This window comes from Mastigoproctus giganteus, chromosome 7, assembly GCF_048544385.1.
Source record: "Mastigoproctus giganteus isolate SK-2022 chromosome 7, ASM4854438v1, whole genome shotgun sequence".
Taxonomy (NCBI): domain Eukaryota; kingdom Metazoa; phylum Arthropoda; class Arachnida; order Uropygi; family Thelyphonidae; genus Mastigoproctus; species Mastigoproctus giganteus.
Window position 1 is genome coordinate 31,702,841 of NC_143581.1, and position 15,579 is coordinate 31,718,419.

Consider the following 15,579-nt stretch of genomic DNA (forward strand, 5'->3'; position numbering starts at 1 on the left):
ATTAATACTGAAATATATTTTCTCTCACTTATATAGGGTGTTTCTATGTAAAAAATTCTGTTTGTTTTGCTTATATTTAGGTTTAGAAGATTTGTCATCCAGGGCTTTTCTTGGCACATTTGGGATAAAATTTTTGAATTTGATGCTAAAATTGGAATAAATATTATCATTTCAGTTTTGCAATTTTTCTTTAAAATTTACAACCCTGGAATCACTTCCTTTTGCATAGGCCCTTTAAGATTGCAGATCATAAGTCTTCAATAATGTGTATGAAATCCTCCTTACAGATATATATACTGATACCTCTATCCCTACAGCTAGCATATGGTAATAGTTACAGTTGCTGTTCCTTTTGCACCATAATCATGTTTAGTAGTGTGGCTAAAGATTGCATGGTGATCTTTAGTTGCCTTTGCAGCTTCTCCAAAATAATCCAGCCCAACATATGATCCCAAAAAGCAATAAAAAAAAGTGGTCTGTGAAGCTTTTTTTTTTTTTTTTTTATGTTTAATTAAGCTTCAGTGTAGTAATCCTCCAATAAGGAGAATTAATAGCAAAAACTTTTGAAAAATAAAAGCACTGAGAGAGACTTTTATAGCTTTATTAATAAATTCATTACAGGAATAGGTTTTAATTACTTTTTTAATTTCTTATAGAGAATTCACAGTGAAGAACGAGGTTTTGTTTGCAATACTTGTGGAAAAGGATTTAAGCAGCTGAGTCAGTTACGCAATCACAGTGTTATTCATTTGGATCGGAAGAATATGCCAGAGAAAAGGTGGTACAGTGAACAAGAATGTGAAATCTGCCATAGGACATTTTCTGATTCAAAATGCCTTCGTAAGCACCAGCAGGCTGTGCACAATAAATTGAAGCCATATGTATGTACATACTGTGGACATACAAGTGCACGAAAAGCAATGCTTCAGTTACATATGAGACAACATACTGGAGAAAAACCTTTCTTGTGTGAACTCTGTGAATACCGTACTGGTGATCATAATTCACTTCGTCGTCATCGTATGCGCCATACTGGTACAAAGCCTTATAAGTGTCCTCATTGTCCATATGCTTGTATTCAGGTAGGTGTATATGTGTGCATTTTAATTTCATAGAAATTAAGGGAATGTCAAATTATTTAAATTATAGTACAGTATAGGGCTCTGTATTTTGAAAGCTGGAAGGCTTGACTTTTTTTTGTATAATCAAATTATGTGATGCTGCTCTACCATTACTCCGCCCTCCTGTTCAACAGAACACGGTACACTGACAAACATTTTTTATGAAATTTTAGTGGCTGCTATGCATATTCGATAAATGCTGATGTAGATTGTCCTCTAGGCACCTCTGATCACAACTTGGTGATCTCTTTTCCAATGGAGCTATTCTCTTGTGGCCATTCTCAGCCTCATGTTTGGCATTACAAGAATGCAAAATGGGATGATCTGTGAGATTGCTATTTTTGTCCTTGGTTGGATTACTGTTTGAAATCTTTGGATGTCAATGTTTGCTCATATCATGTGAGTGAAATTATTCTTGTAGGGATTCTTTATTCCACGCTCCACCCTAAAATCTTGTCCTTCATCTAAACCTTGGCTTTCCAATAAGTGTGTGAAGGATGTTCAAAATACTGTTTCATAGTGCAACTGGCATAATTCTTGTATTGACAATTTTGGTAAATCGCCTCCTGCCATTCCCAGTATACATTCCACTCAGTGCTGCCTGTTGTCTTTCAAAAGGATGTCAAAATTTTGAACAATCTTGATGTCAAGAAAGCTCCAGATCCTGATGGCATTTCTCCACTTGTTCTCAAAACCTCCTGAACTTACTCCTGTTCTTTGTCAGCATTTTACACTTTTTTCCCTCGCTGGTGTTTTTCTTTCTGCCTGAAAATTTTCTCATGTCCAGCCAGTTCCTAAAAAAGGGACTGGCTGGGTATGAGCAGATTATTGTCCCACTTACCTCTGCTCTTTTCAAAGTATTGGGGAAATCCATTAATGGCTAGCTCCTAAACTATCTTGAAACCTTCCATCTGATTATTGTTTGCCAAATATGGATTTTGTCAGCATCAAACCGCTGGTGATATACACTGATGAACCAAAACATTATGATCACCTACCTAATATGATGTTGGTCCTCCATGTGCAGCCGAAACAGCTTGTACCCGGCGAGGCATTTACACTACAAGATTTCTAAATGTGTCTTCTAGTATCTGGTACCAACACATAACCAGCAGATCCTTTAACTCCTGTAAGGTATATGGTTGAGACACCGCAGATCGGAGTTTGCTGTTCCAACACAAACCACAGATGCTCAATGGGATTGATGTCCAGGGAATTTGGAGGCCAGGACAATACCTGGAAGTCTTCCTCGTGTTCCGTGAACCAGTCTCGAACAATCCGTGCGGTGTGGCATGGCACATTATCCTGCTGAAAGATGGCACCGCCAGAGGGGAAGACCGTTGCCATGAAAGGGTGTACCTTGTCAGCAATGATGTTTGAGTGTTTGGTAGACATCAGAGTGCCCGGCACACTGATGACTGGGCTCAGGGTATCCCAACAGAACATCGCCCAAAGCATGACACTGCCGCCACCGGCTTGATTTCGTCGCATGGTGCATCCAGGTGCCATCACTTCCCCAGGTAAACGTAATCGTCCGTCCAAATAGTGCAACAGGAAACATGATTCATCGGACCAGATGACCTATTCACTCAAGGCCCAGTTTGGATGCTCACATGCCCATTGTAGGTGCTGCCACCGGTGAACCCTGGTTAGCATGTGCACTCAGAGTGGCCTGTGGCTATGCAGCCCCATTTTCAGCAGGGTTCGATGTACTGTGTTTTGACACATTACTCCCATCACCAGAATTCCAATTACCAGTGAGTTGCACCACAGTCTCCCTTCTGTTGCCATTTACCATCTGGGAGAGCCTTCGCTCACCTCGAGCATTGATGAGCTGTGGTCGTCCAACACCTCGTGGGTTTTCCCTCCTCAGAACACTTTCGGTAAGTACTAACCACAGCTGATTGTGAGCACCCCACCAGCCATGCCATTTCGGATATGATCTGACCCAGTGGTCTGGCCGTTACAATTTGGCCTTTGTCAAACTCGCTTAAGTCTTCTGCTTTTCCCATCTGAAGAACAAGAGTAACACTGATTAACGGAGCTCAGTATCAGGTGTTTTTATACAGTGTCCCGACCCACGCATGCACCTTAGTTCGCCTGCAGTTGCTTTGATTTGTATAACAACTCGCTGGTCATAATGTTTTGGCTCATCGGTGTATTGACTTACATTACCCATCTGCAGACAAATTCAATGGAAAAGTTTGGGGAAATATAGTTAGGGAAGGATGTTACATGGTTGTTTGCCATTAAGATTATTGCTAAATATAATACCACTCTTATACCACATGAAATTAATAATCTACTTTATTAAGCTATTCACCTAAACTACTATACATTAAGGTAACGTTTCAGGTACCTTACTGGTACCCATCATCAGACTGCTGTTGGGGGAACAAAATAGAAAGAGTTAGGAATTTGAATACAATTATCGATATTACAATTACCAATATTATGAATATTAAGATTACAATTATTATGAATATTACAGTTACGATTTGCAAATAAACAATTCTAAGTTTGGATTATTCTTACTATAGAACCAAATATTAAATTAGGTAAATACAAAGAGATTAAATTCTTACATGCTGACAGACTTCTCTTGCTGATGCTCCCAGAAACCCCGATGTGCATACAGGCAAGAGGCCTGCCAGCAGTTAAATTAAGCCCTCACCTCTAAATTAACTGCTGGCAGGCCAGCAGTTAATTAATATCCAGCCCTAAATTATGCCTAAGGAAAGTTAAAAAAAAAAAAAAAAAAAAAAAAAAGCTCTGCTCAAAAACTTTTTCTCTAGAATCAAAGATACAAATTTTGGATAGTCTTAAAAAAGAGGGGAAGGTATACGCTGCAAAAAGTTTAAATTTAAATGAAGCAGCAATCCAGACCATCAAGAAAAATGAACAGAAAATTAGAACTGCTGTTGCTGCAGGATCTTTAATTTCCACAAATATGACAGCTCCTCCTCAAGTGCCAGTAATTGAGATAATGGAAAAAGCACTCAGTATTTGGATTGACGATAGCAGTAAATTTTGTTTTATGTGGCAATGCAATTAAACAAAAGGCACTAAAAATTTATAACCATTTAAAAGAAAATGGAGCATCTTCTGTTAACTCGGTGTTTGTTACCAGTAAAGTTTGGTTTGAGTGATTTAAAAACTGCTTCTCATTACATAACAAGAATTCAAGGGGAAAGTGCATCGGCTGATAATGAAGTATGCAGAGGAATTTCAAAAAATTATTGGAGAGGACGGATACACACCACATCAAGTTTTCAATGCCAATGAGACAAGTGTCTTTGATGGAAAAAAATGCCCAACAGAACATTTATTTCAAAAAGAAAACTGCATCTGGTTTTAAGGCATCAAAAATATCATGTAGTATTAGTTATGAGCAGTAATACATCAGATTACATAAAAGCTGTGCTAGTTTATAGATCTTCTAATTCTCGTGCAATGAAAGGTGTAAAAAAAAAAGCATTACTGGTATATTGGAAAGCAAATAAAAAAGCTTAGGTAACTGCCGATTTATTTAAAGAATGGTTTCTAAATTGTTTTGTGCCAGCTGTAAAAAACTATTTAAGGGGGGGGGGAAATCTAGATTTCAAAGTTTTATTACTATTGCATAATGGCCCAGGCCATGCGAACACTGAAGTAATGTTCCCGCCACCTAATACAGCTTGCTTAATTCAGCCATTAGATCAAGACATATCTACCTTTAAAACTCATTACATCAGAATATTGTTACAGTGGATTTTGGAAAAAAATTAATTCCTAATCTATTGAAGTGATGGAAGCATGGAAACATTTTTCAATTGTGGACTGTATTGGAATCATAGCTTTATCACTCAAAGAAGTAAAATCTCAAAATTGTGTTGGGAAAATGTATGGCCAGGTCAGTTAATTCAGTAAATATGGTCGAACCAGCAGAAAACAGAATCGGTGCGATAGTAGAACTTGCCAAGTCAGTAGGAGGGGAAGGTTTAATGATATGACTACTAAAGATGTTCAAGAATTACTGGTAGAAAAAGAGGCTGGCGAAGTAGATTTGGTGGAAATGGCACAGAGGTAAACCAAATCAATTCAGAGGATGGTAGCACAGATTAAAATTCTGAAATTGCAAATTTTACAGTAAAAAGCATATGGAAAGGCGTAATTTGAGAGCAATTAGAATCTTAATTTTTTTGAATGCAGATCTTTTGACTGAAAGGAGCACAAAGTTCAAAAGGGAGCTTCAAAAATGCTTAGCTCCATACCATGAAATTTATAAAGATCTATCAAGCAAAAGCAAACAAACCCAGATTACTGATTTTTTTAAAGAGTGCAGAAGATACACGAAATCTAGATTCTGGTGAAGATATTCTACAACAGAGAAAATGTTCTCATTTGTGCTTATCAGCAATGAAGAGGAAGAAAATTAAATGAACATACAGTAGGCCCTTGTTATAATGCAGTTCGTTTTACACTGATTCGCTATAATGCTTTTCTTATATTATAACCCATATCTCACTATAATGCTATCACAATTTGCTATAACACTGTTTTACCAGTGTACAGATAATTTTTTAATTGAATTTTTAGCACGTTTAATGAAAAAGCGATTAGCCTATATATGAAGATCTGAAGAAAGCTCACTTCAAAAAAAAAATTTGGAACTATTTAATGCAAGTGAGGGCTGGTTCGATAGATTTAAAAAGCTTTATAACCTACAAAACATAGCAATACAGGGAGAAGAGAAGCTGCAAGTGCAGATCAAGGAGCCAAAACTTTCAAAAAAGAACTTGTTAAAATTATTGAAGAGGGGTGCTATGCTGCTCAACAAGTTTTTAGCATAGATGAAACAAGAATTTTTTTGGAAACTAATGCCTAAAAGAAGTTTCATATTGAAAGAAGGAAAAAAAAACATGTCAGGCTTCAAAGTGGCAAAGGATCAGTTATTATTAAGTGGTAATGCTATGGGAGATTTTAAATTAAAACCCCTTTTAGTTTATCATTCAGAAAATCCAAGGGCTCTTAAAGGGTTCACTAAATCAAACCTACCTGTAATTTGGAAGGCTAATAAAAAACTTGGGTACCCAGGCCTCTTTCCATTGATTGGTACTCTGAATTCTTCTGACCTGCAGTGGAAAGATATTATGCGAAAAATAACCTTGATTACAAAGCAATTCTGATCGTGGACATCGTGCCAGGACATCCAAGCAAAGATAGCTTAGAAAACTTGAACAATCATATGAAAATATTTTACATGCCTCCAAACACTACATCTCTGATCCAACCAAAGTACCAAGGTGTTATTGCCACATTTAAAGCTTACTACACAAGGAACACCTTTTCCCAAGCTATTAAAGCCATCAACACTTGTGAAAATATACCGAGCCTAAAAGGAGTTTTGGAAATCCTACAACATTTTAAGTGCTTGGGATGAAGTGACTCAGAAAGCCATGAATTGAATGTGGAGGAAAGTTTGAAAGGATTCCCAAGAACCTGATGATTCGGTTGAGAATATTAAAGCACAAATTGTTGAGCTCAGAAAAGGATTGGATGAAATTGACGATGATAATGTACAAAAGATGATCGACAGGGATGGCCTCTCTAGTTTTGTTAGCTTTTGGAACGTAACCCCTCCCACCTTTTGTACTGGTTCTTAGTCCCATATAACATGGCCTCGCACTACACAAGATTTTATAGGAACCTAACTACCGTGTTATACGAGGGTTACCTGTATCGAATAATTTACTAACAATTATTAATTGTTAGTAAATAAAAATTAATTTTTATTTACTAACAATTTTTAGATAAAGTAACTCTTAAATAAGATTTTTATTTATTTATTTATTTCACATATGTTCCAATATCTTTTTCTAAGGACCAGAAAGCCTCTGATCCAAAGTGTTTTGGATAAGGGGTCTGGTACTGTATTAAAATTGGCCATATAGTGAAAGGAAGAGAGTATTCTTGCATTAAACAAAAAAAAATAATAAATAAAAACTACACATTTCCCTCTTCTCTCATTTGTTTTCACTAGTCGTGTCCTAAACTTATTCGGGAACATTGTGTCAAGTGCACTCCACATTGAATAAAGAACTGCCAACATCATTTACTTATAGAAGAAAATGTTTTGAAAGCTCTGGCAAAATAATTTAGTATCACACTATTTTTTTATATTTTTGAATGATCATGTTCAAATCTAGTGGTTTTTCTCAATGGTGTGTGATGATCCATTTTGTGAGTTAAAAATTTGGAAATCTGTCTTCACCCATCACCATCTCCCTCCCCATAGGGAAAAAAAAATATTATTCAAATGGAAAAAGACATAAAACAAAATGGGACTATCAATAATAGCCATATTGTGCAAGGAAGATCAATGCTATTGCTGAACCAGCCAAGAAATAAATAAATAAAGAAGCTACCTATTTGACTCGCATAAGTACTTCTCCAACTGACCTTTGAAGCTCCCAAGCTGTCAGCCTCAATCACCGATGAAGGCAACTTTTTCCAGTAATCAACAAGTGATTACTGGCAGAAAGAAAACTTCCTGTAGGTCATTCCGAACCTCATTTCCATAATTTACATTTATGATCTCTAGTTCAGAAATCATTTATAACAGTGAAAATTTTGCCTTCGTTCGTTCTATTATCCTCCCCTCTTGGAGCTTTATTGACCTCTAAGGTGCTTGGTTGCTAAGCTCGTAGCTGTTCAGAGTCTTTCCTCATATTGTCATCCTTTGGCTAATCTCACCATGCATGTTACCTGTCTTTGGACCCTTTCAAGAAGCATAGTGGTGTGTGTGTGTGTTTTTTTTTTACTTCTATCAGAGGTCCTCATACTTTGACACAGTATTCCAATTGCCTTATACAGTGGGCTTATGACCTTCCTATATCTGCAAGACGTTGTTTAATAGATCATCAACAGGGCACAATGGGCTCTCCTGGTTGCCTATTTATACTGCTCAGAGAACTTGATATCTGCCCATATTGCAACTTCCAGATTCCGCCTTTTGGGATTGGTGTTTTACAAGTGTAAAACCTTGCATTTTGTTGCATTAAACCATAGCTGCCACTTTTTTTTACCATTCTTGAAACCTGTTCAAATAATCTTGAAGTAGTGCTGGTTGGCACTGATCATTATCGACTCTCCCAATCTTTATATCGTCTGCAAATTTTGACATCACACCCTCTATCTCTTTAATGTTTTTTTTATGAAAATCAGAACCAGTGGTCAAAGAGTTTATCCTTGAGGGGCCCAGTTCTGACATTACACCAATCTGGAAAATATCCCTGCAGTCACCCTACAATCCAATCCACCTTAGAATCTTTACTGTAATCCCAACATGCTCTAGCAGGGTTTTTTTTTTTTTTTTTCAGACTGCACTAATGTCCCAGTTTTTTCTGGTAATAGGGGGTGGTTTATGCAGTAGCTTTTTTTTCCATTGATGCAAAATTATTTTGGATGAAAACCAAACTTCAGCCACTCCCCAATTTATGGAAATTCGACTTTACATAAGTTTTTGCTGGCCGATGCAAACATAAAAAATCACGGAAGCTTATTTTGCATCCCATAGGAATAAATGGAGGTATTGTGAAAATATCATAATGTGAACCCAGTAACACTTTTTTTTTTTTCATAATTTGTTCTAACACCTTAGTTGAAATTTCACCTTATAACTAAGCTATTTCTCTCTCTAAAAGGTCATTTTTATAATTGAAATTGCACTGCACTTTCATCTTTATCATATGTTCCATTATAAGAATAAATTTTGAATGCCTTTGTGATATTTTTTTAAAACACATTTCTGGAAGTCCCAACCATAAAACAATTTGCACTTTCCAGTTTATTGGGCTTTTCCATTAGTGCATCTAATTATAAACGAGTAGTAAACTCGATCTTATTACATTTGCAATAATCCCGATAACTGGAATTGTGTGGGTTTTTACGTTATTACGGTGCAATGTTGTTTCCCCTTCAGTGAAATCTTCAATCATATAAAAAACATAAATAAATTTTCAGAATCTTCTCTTCTTTCCTATTTACTTATTGCAATAGTGAAGGGAAAGTGACCAATGGAAAGTGCAAGTGCTATGAAACAAAACAAAATTGATTTATAAATGAAGATGGTTAATTAAGAAGTACGAGGCAGGACAAAGTTTGTCATCTATTGCACAGAATTAGGTCTCGCTGCTTCAACAATGAATACTATTTTAAGGGACAGTGCGTGTATAAAAGAACATGTTAAAGAATCAATGTATTTCACACTGAGGCCAGTCCACCCCAACAGTGATCACAAAACAGCATTCAGGTGCTGTATCGAAGATGGAAAATCAGATTCAGAAGCAAGTGCCCCTGAATCTAATGGCCATTCAAGCAAGAAGTATTTATAAAGATAATGAGTATAGCAAACCCCAAGCCAAGTTCATGGCAAGCAATGGGTGGTTTAATAGGTTCAAGCATCACGCTGGTTTCCAAAACATTAAATTATACGGTTGAAGTTGCCAGTGCTGATTCTGCAGCAGCAGCAGAGAAATTTTATGATGCATTGGAAAAAACCCCTTCTAAATCTCTGCAGCAACGTGCTTATTAGCTGGAGAGTTAATTCTGGCAACAGTGCTTGAAAAGTAAAACTTTCTGACATTATGCCTGTCTCTCTTTTTGTAATTTAATAATTTTGTACACTTTTTTAAAAATTTTTCCTGCACACAAGATAAAAAAATTGAATAATTCTAATTACATGTTCGTCGAACATTTCTTTTTTGCTTCTATGAAATTTACCGCGCATAGTTGCAAGTGCAGAATTTCCCTAAATGCTTATTTAAGGAAATTCCTGACTTACGTAAAATTTGACTTATGTGGCTTTCCACAAAATGCAACCTTTACGTTAATCGAGGAGTGGCTGTATTTACTATTTCTTAAATAGAACATTGCATTAAGGAAACTGTCCACGATGTTTACTGTCTGAACTTCATTAGTCGTACTGAGAATTCATTGCTAACATTCTTTCTAGTACACCTTTCACTATACATTCTAATTCTTCGAAATATTCAAGATATAATTTCCAACCATCTTGAACCTTTGCTAAGTTCAGTCAGTCGACTCTGTATACTCATTACATTGTGATCTGTTCTCTCTGATATTTCAAGAGTAGAAGAAAGAATAGCAAATATTCTTTTTGGCTGTGACTGTAGTGGATTTGGCAAAGTTTTTGAAGAACCCCTAAGAAGAAATGCCAAAGAGAAAATATACCTTTAATGATGAGTATTCAACACAGTGGAGTTTAATCAAGAGAGAATAAACTGATAATGAAGTATAATGTGAACTGTGCAAATGTTACATAAACATTGGTAACCTGACCATGTTAATACAAAAAAAAAAAAGCATAAGAAAAATGCTCAACTTGCTCTGGAAATGCTGGTTTATTGCAAAATATTACGCAGTATTTTCGGGTGAAAAATGCAGCAGAGGACCACCTTGCTCTAGCAAATGAGTTGACGATGGCCTATCATATCGTTAAACACTACCATTCCTTTAGATCAGCTGATGGTAACAATGAACTATTTAAGAAAATATTTTGTGACTCAGAAATGGCTGGTAAATATTTGTGTGCACGAACTAAAACTGCAGCTCTTATTTAAAACATTGGGATATTTTGTAGATATGATTAATTGGCAGCTTTAAAAAGTCAGTTTCAGAATATCTACAGGTGCAAGCAGTCACAAGTCGGAAACGATTTTCCCTTTAGTAGTTCATTATTTTTGCAAAACAAAAGGAATTCAGATAAAATATTAAAAATTGAATCGCTACCAATAACTGCAGATTTCATTATTGATTTCATAATTAACATGTTTTGTGAGTATGGTGTTGATTTAAAAAAGTGATGTCTCTTAACAGACGTTTCTATGGCCAGTGGCCACTTTTTTTTTTTTTTTTTAAATTTGAATTTCAAGAACAGACCTCAGCATTTGAAAAAGTGTGTAGCTTTTTCTTTGCCATTACAGCACACAGTGGGAAGGAAATTTTTACAGATAGAAATTCAGTGGTCTGATGAATTCATTTGGTTATAAAAACCACTGATTCCATAATGATGTATAAATTCAAACTTTAATTTAACATGTAAAAGTTTCTAGGACATGATTAAAAATGATGAAAAATTGATCAAGGCAGGCAGAAATAATTTAAAATGATTGAAAGCACTATTTGCTTTTACTATGTTTCATTGTAATACTACTTACATATTTTAAAAATATGTAATTTGGAAACCAAACTACATATTTTTTTTTCAATGAATTATTGTTTATATATTCTTCTGTAAATATATTAATTTGAATTTAGAATATTAAAAAATACTCGCTGTCCCAGATTTTTTAGAAAAAGTCCCTTTCTTTTCCCTTCTAAATTCATTTCATCCCAGCTTTCAGAATGGTAATCTCTACAAATATATTTATTTTTGTCATTACTGTTAAAGTTTATATTTAAGTGAAATAAAATGGAAATTATTATATCTGTATGTTTGAACAAATAATAATTTTAAAATTTTGAGCACCATAAAGGAATTATTTGTGTTCCCTTAAGAAACTAGTTCTTTAGAATAATCTCCCCCACCATGATGTGATTCTAGTGGATCCAGAAATGTGGTTAACTCGTAGTTAAGCAACTAGATTGTGCTATGTGTCAGGGATATTGTTACCTCTCTTCAGTCTTAAGTAAACTAAACTTAATTTATTACAAGGAGCAGTACGAAAGTTATGCCTCCTATTTTTTTCCTCAGAAAATTTAATTCCTACATCTATGTAATCCTGTCTTTAATAAACACACTTATTTTTCCACAAAGTCACCATAATTTTCTTTGCACTTCCACCATCTCTGAGTCAGATGCCATATTCCAATTCTGTAAAACCTTACTCTTGCTCTGGAGGACTTTGCGAACACTGTGTTTGAGCTGGTCGTCGTCCATAAAATGGGTTCCACTGAATGCATACTTCAGGAGAGCCAAAGAGGTGATAGTCAGAAAGTGCAAAATCTGGGCTATGAGGGGGCAAGGAAGAACAGTGCACCCCAGTTTAGCAATGGCCTCCATTATGCACAGACTGGTGTGGTGTCGTACATTGTCATGGAGAAGAAGCTCATTAAGGTATTTGTCTGCAAATTTTTAATTTTAAACTCTAAGGATGTGGACTTTCAACTTTTTCGTTTCCACATATCGATCTGAGTTGATTGTGGTGCCACGCTCCAAGATGTCCACAAGCAAGACCCCATCTTTGCCCCAAAACACTGTTGCCATGACTTTCTAAAACCAGGCTGTCTTTTGAACTTCTTCCGTGGCGAATTTTGAGGGTGCCACTCCATCAACTGTCTCTTCATTTCAGGGTCATAATGGTGGACCCAGGTTTCGTCACCTGCGACTCTGCTTGAAAGAAAAAACCTCTTTCACTCTCATAGCACTGGAGAAGTTCCGTATAGATGACTTTCCGTCAGCATTTTTGGGAACTACTGGGTGCAAACCTTGTAGCCTAGTTCCTTTACGATGGTTATCACGGCGGGTTTCCCTATACCTGCTGCATCCCACGATTCGTGCATTGTGATGTGGTGGTCCCCTTTGATCAACACATCTATCTGGTTCGTGTTGTCTGTTGTCACTGATATTACTAGTTAGCCTGTTTGGGGTTTATCAAGAATGTCACTTCCCCACTCTTAAAGTGTCTTACCCAATGTCTAACTGTATTCACATCTACAGTATTTTCACCATAAACATTTTTGAGATGCGTATGGATTGCAATAGGTGTTGCTTCTTCCTTGGTAAGAAATTCAATCGCCACTCTTTGCTTGATACGTATATCTGTAACATCCTCGACTTTGAACTATCTATCTGCTGCGCTAATGAGACCAATCACAGCGGTACGCAGTATGGTAAAACTCAGTGACACGTGAAATGATCAATGTTGTCACATTTGAAAGCAAAAAATCAGAAGGCATTACTTTCATACCGGTTCTTGTACTTGGAATAAATGTGTTTCGCCTTATGGAATCATAAAAACCATCATGGTGTATATTACGTAAAATCGATGAAAAATATTCATACATACCCATGTTTTAAGTTTATGGTGTTTTTGTGAAACAACACATTATTGTTTTAAAACTCTAAAGGTTAATATTTTCATTTCCCTCATTTTGTTTAATTTATTAAGCATATCTTATACCTCTAATATTTTTGGAATACTGACATTTAAATCTGAGTCTATCTAGTAAATAGTTGCTTATTTGCTCTTATTTTATGGATAAAAATACTTTGAAATCTAAACTTTTAATTCCACTTGATAAAAATAATAATTTATTTCATTATATTTTATAGGCAATCTCTTATAAGACTCATCTCAAAAATAAACACCCTGGAATGGATGGCCTGTTTGCATGTACGCTGTGCACTTTTCGTTCGGTGAGCAAGGAGAACTTCATAAATCACATGTCTGATCATAAACGTGGTGCTATTCCTGTTTCAAATATTAGTGGAAATAACAGCAATACTTCAGCACAGTATATAACTCAGGATGCTGTGGGATCAGAGGTACAAGCACTTGCTCAATTTCATTTGCCTGAGAATACTCTGCAACAGTTAGAAGGTATTTTACCTGGAAATGCTTCTACTGCACAACTAATTTATAATTGCCTCAGTGCTCTTAGTGAAGGGAATAATCTACCACCTGGAGTCACTACTAGCTCTACAGGAGATGGCACGCAGACCATTACAATTCAGCTGCCACCCCCATCAACTCAGGAGTTGCCTGAGCATGAACAGTACTTGTTAACTATACAACATCCAGATGGTTCCACAGCAGCAACATTATTAACATCCTCCCTTGAAATTGAAAATGTGCCTACACATGAAACCTCAAGTAAAATGGCTGTTATACATCCTATCACAGTTGCCCAGCAAGGTGTAGAAAATCATTCCATTTGATGTACATAGCAAATGACAGCTGTAATTATTTTTGACTCTGATAGCCAGAATTTTTTCTTGCTAATAAGCTAGTTCTTGTCTGTTGCAAAACAGATAATTTATCCGAACATATTTGTGGGCTGACAGTGGACTGTTAGCCATAGTCATGTACATGTGATAATTTGTACAGAAACTTATGTACCTCTCTAATACCTGATCTTTGTTAATGTTTAATTTACGCAAGAGTGTTAAGCTATGCTGTATTCATAAACCTAAAGCCTTTACAGAGCCTTATTACATTGTTGACAGAGTAGCATATTGAAATGCATAGATTTTGTTTCTGGTTCATTAAAGCTTTCCAATAAAAATATGTAAATATTCATAGGTGTGCTTGCGTCGTGATTCTTTTCCATATATATTTAACTACCCTTATAATGTGTGGAAGTCAAACAAACTGAGAATAGCTGCATAAGAAAAACAAAAACCACAATAAAAACTTGCCCATGTTCAAAACTATTCCACTGTTTATTTACTGTGAGAGCTGTTCAAGAAAGATATCTAAATTAGTATACAAAGCACTGATAGTATCAGCTCTTCTGGACTATGAGACTTCCATTCACTGTCTTTCTCCAGCTGCCCCATTTACAGGTAGATCTCTAGTCCTAAGCAGAGTAAGCCCTCTTTCCTCTAATGCTTCTTTAACATCATAGCCCAGCCCTTCCCTTCCCGCTCAGTCTGTCTCTAAACCTATTATCAATCGCTTTTTAGTTGAACATTTGTTTAGATAATCTCCATTGCTATTTTAAGTTTGCTTTATCCTGAACTGGGTATTGCTTGCCCTAAGATTTTTTCCAATATGGTTTTATCATTACTTCCCTTTATTTTTCTTAAAACTAAGGATTCTGATTCCCCCTCCCAGCTTTTTATTTCTCATCTAGCTCTCAAATCTATAGGTTAAAATAAGTTTAAAAAACTGTTAAAAACCAAATTTTATCTTTGGTTTATTTCTTTTTCTCCAAAGGAATTTCATAGACTTTCTGCTTTACTTATTTCTGTTATTTATTTTGCATGTCTAATCTTCATAATGACTTCTTAAATATACAGAACTACTAACTAGTTCCAAGTTTTGGTTATTTAGACTGCACTCTAAATTTTCTTTCTCTCCCAACCTTTCTTTTTGTATAACTAATTTTCATTCCAGATTGTATACAGTCTTTCTTTAACTTATTCTGATTCTTCAAGATTTTATAACTTCCACGATAGATGTCAGTAACTCATTCTTATCAACTGGTCTGTAATATAAAAAGAGTTGCGGAAAATGTGCAGCTATACCTCACTCCAAGTTTAACTTTAAACCATTTTCCCAGTGCTTCCTTCAATCCTCACTGCAGAATTTGCATTTTTATACAAATATGAAATACACTTAAGATTATCCTTGATGCCATATTTTTCTGAGATTTGGAAGAGCAGATTTCATGTACAGGCACTCCTCTATGTACAAAGCTTCTCAAAATTAATAAAAATACTGCTTAACAA

The 15,579-nt window shown here is 35.8% G+C and overlaps 1 protein-coding gene across 2 annotated transcripts in view; it reads left to right on the plus strand.

Moving 5' to 3' along the window:
* The window catches only part of LOC150082788 (uncharacterized), a 102,733-nt gene extending 88,414 nt beyond the window's left edge, over positions 1-14,319 (plus strand). For both annotated transcript variants that reach the window (XM_090377601.1, XM_090377602.1), the window contains 2 exons: positions 657-1,082; positions 13,459-14,319. In XM_090377601.1, coding sequence (XP_090233727.1) covers positions 657-1,082; positions 13,459-14,064 — 1,032 coding nt within the window. In that variant the 3' untranslated portion in view covers positions 14,065-14,319. The remainder of the gene's footprint in view (positions 1-656; positions 1,083-13,458) is intronic.
* Positions 14,320-15,579: the final 1,260 nt, after the last annotated feature.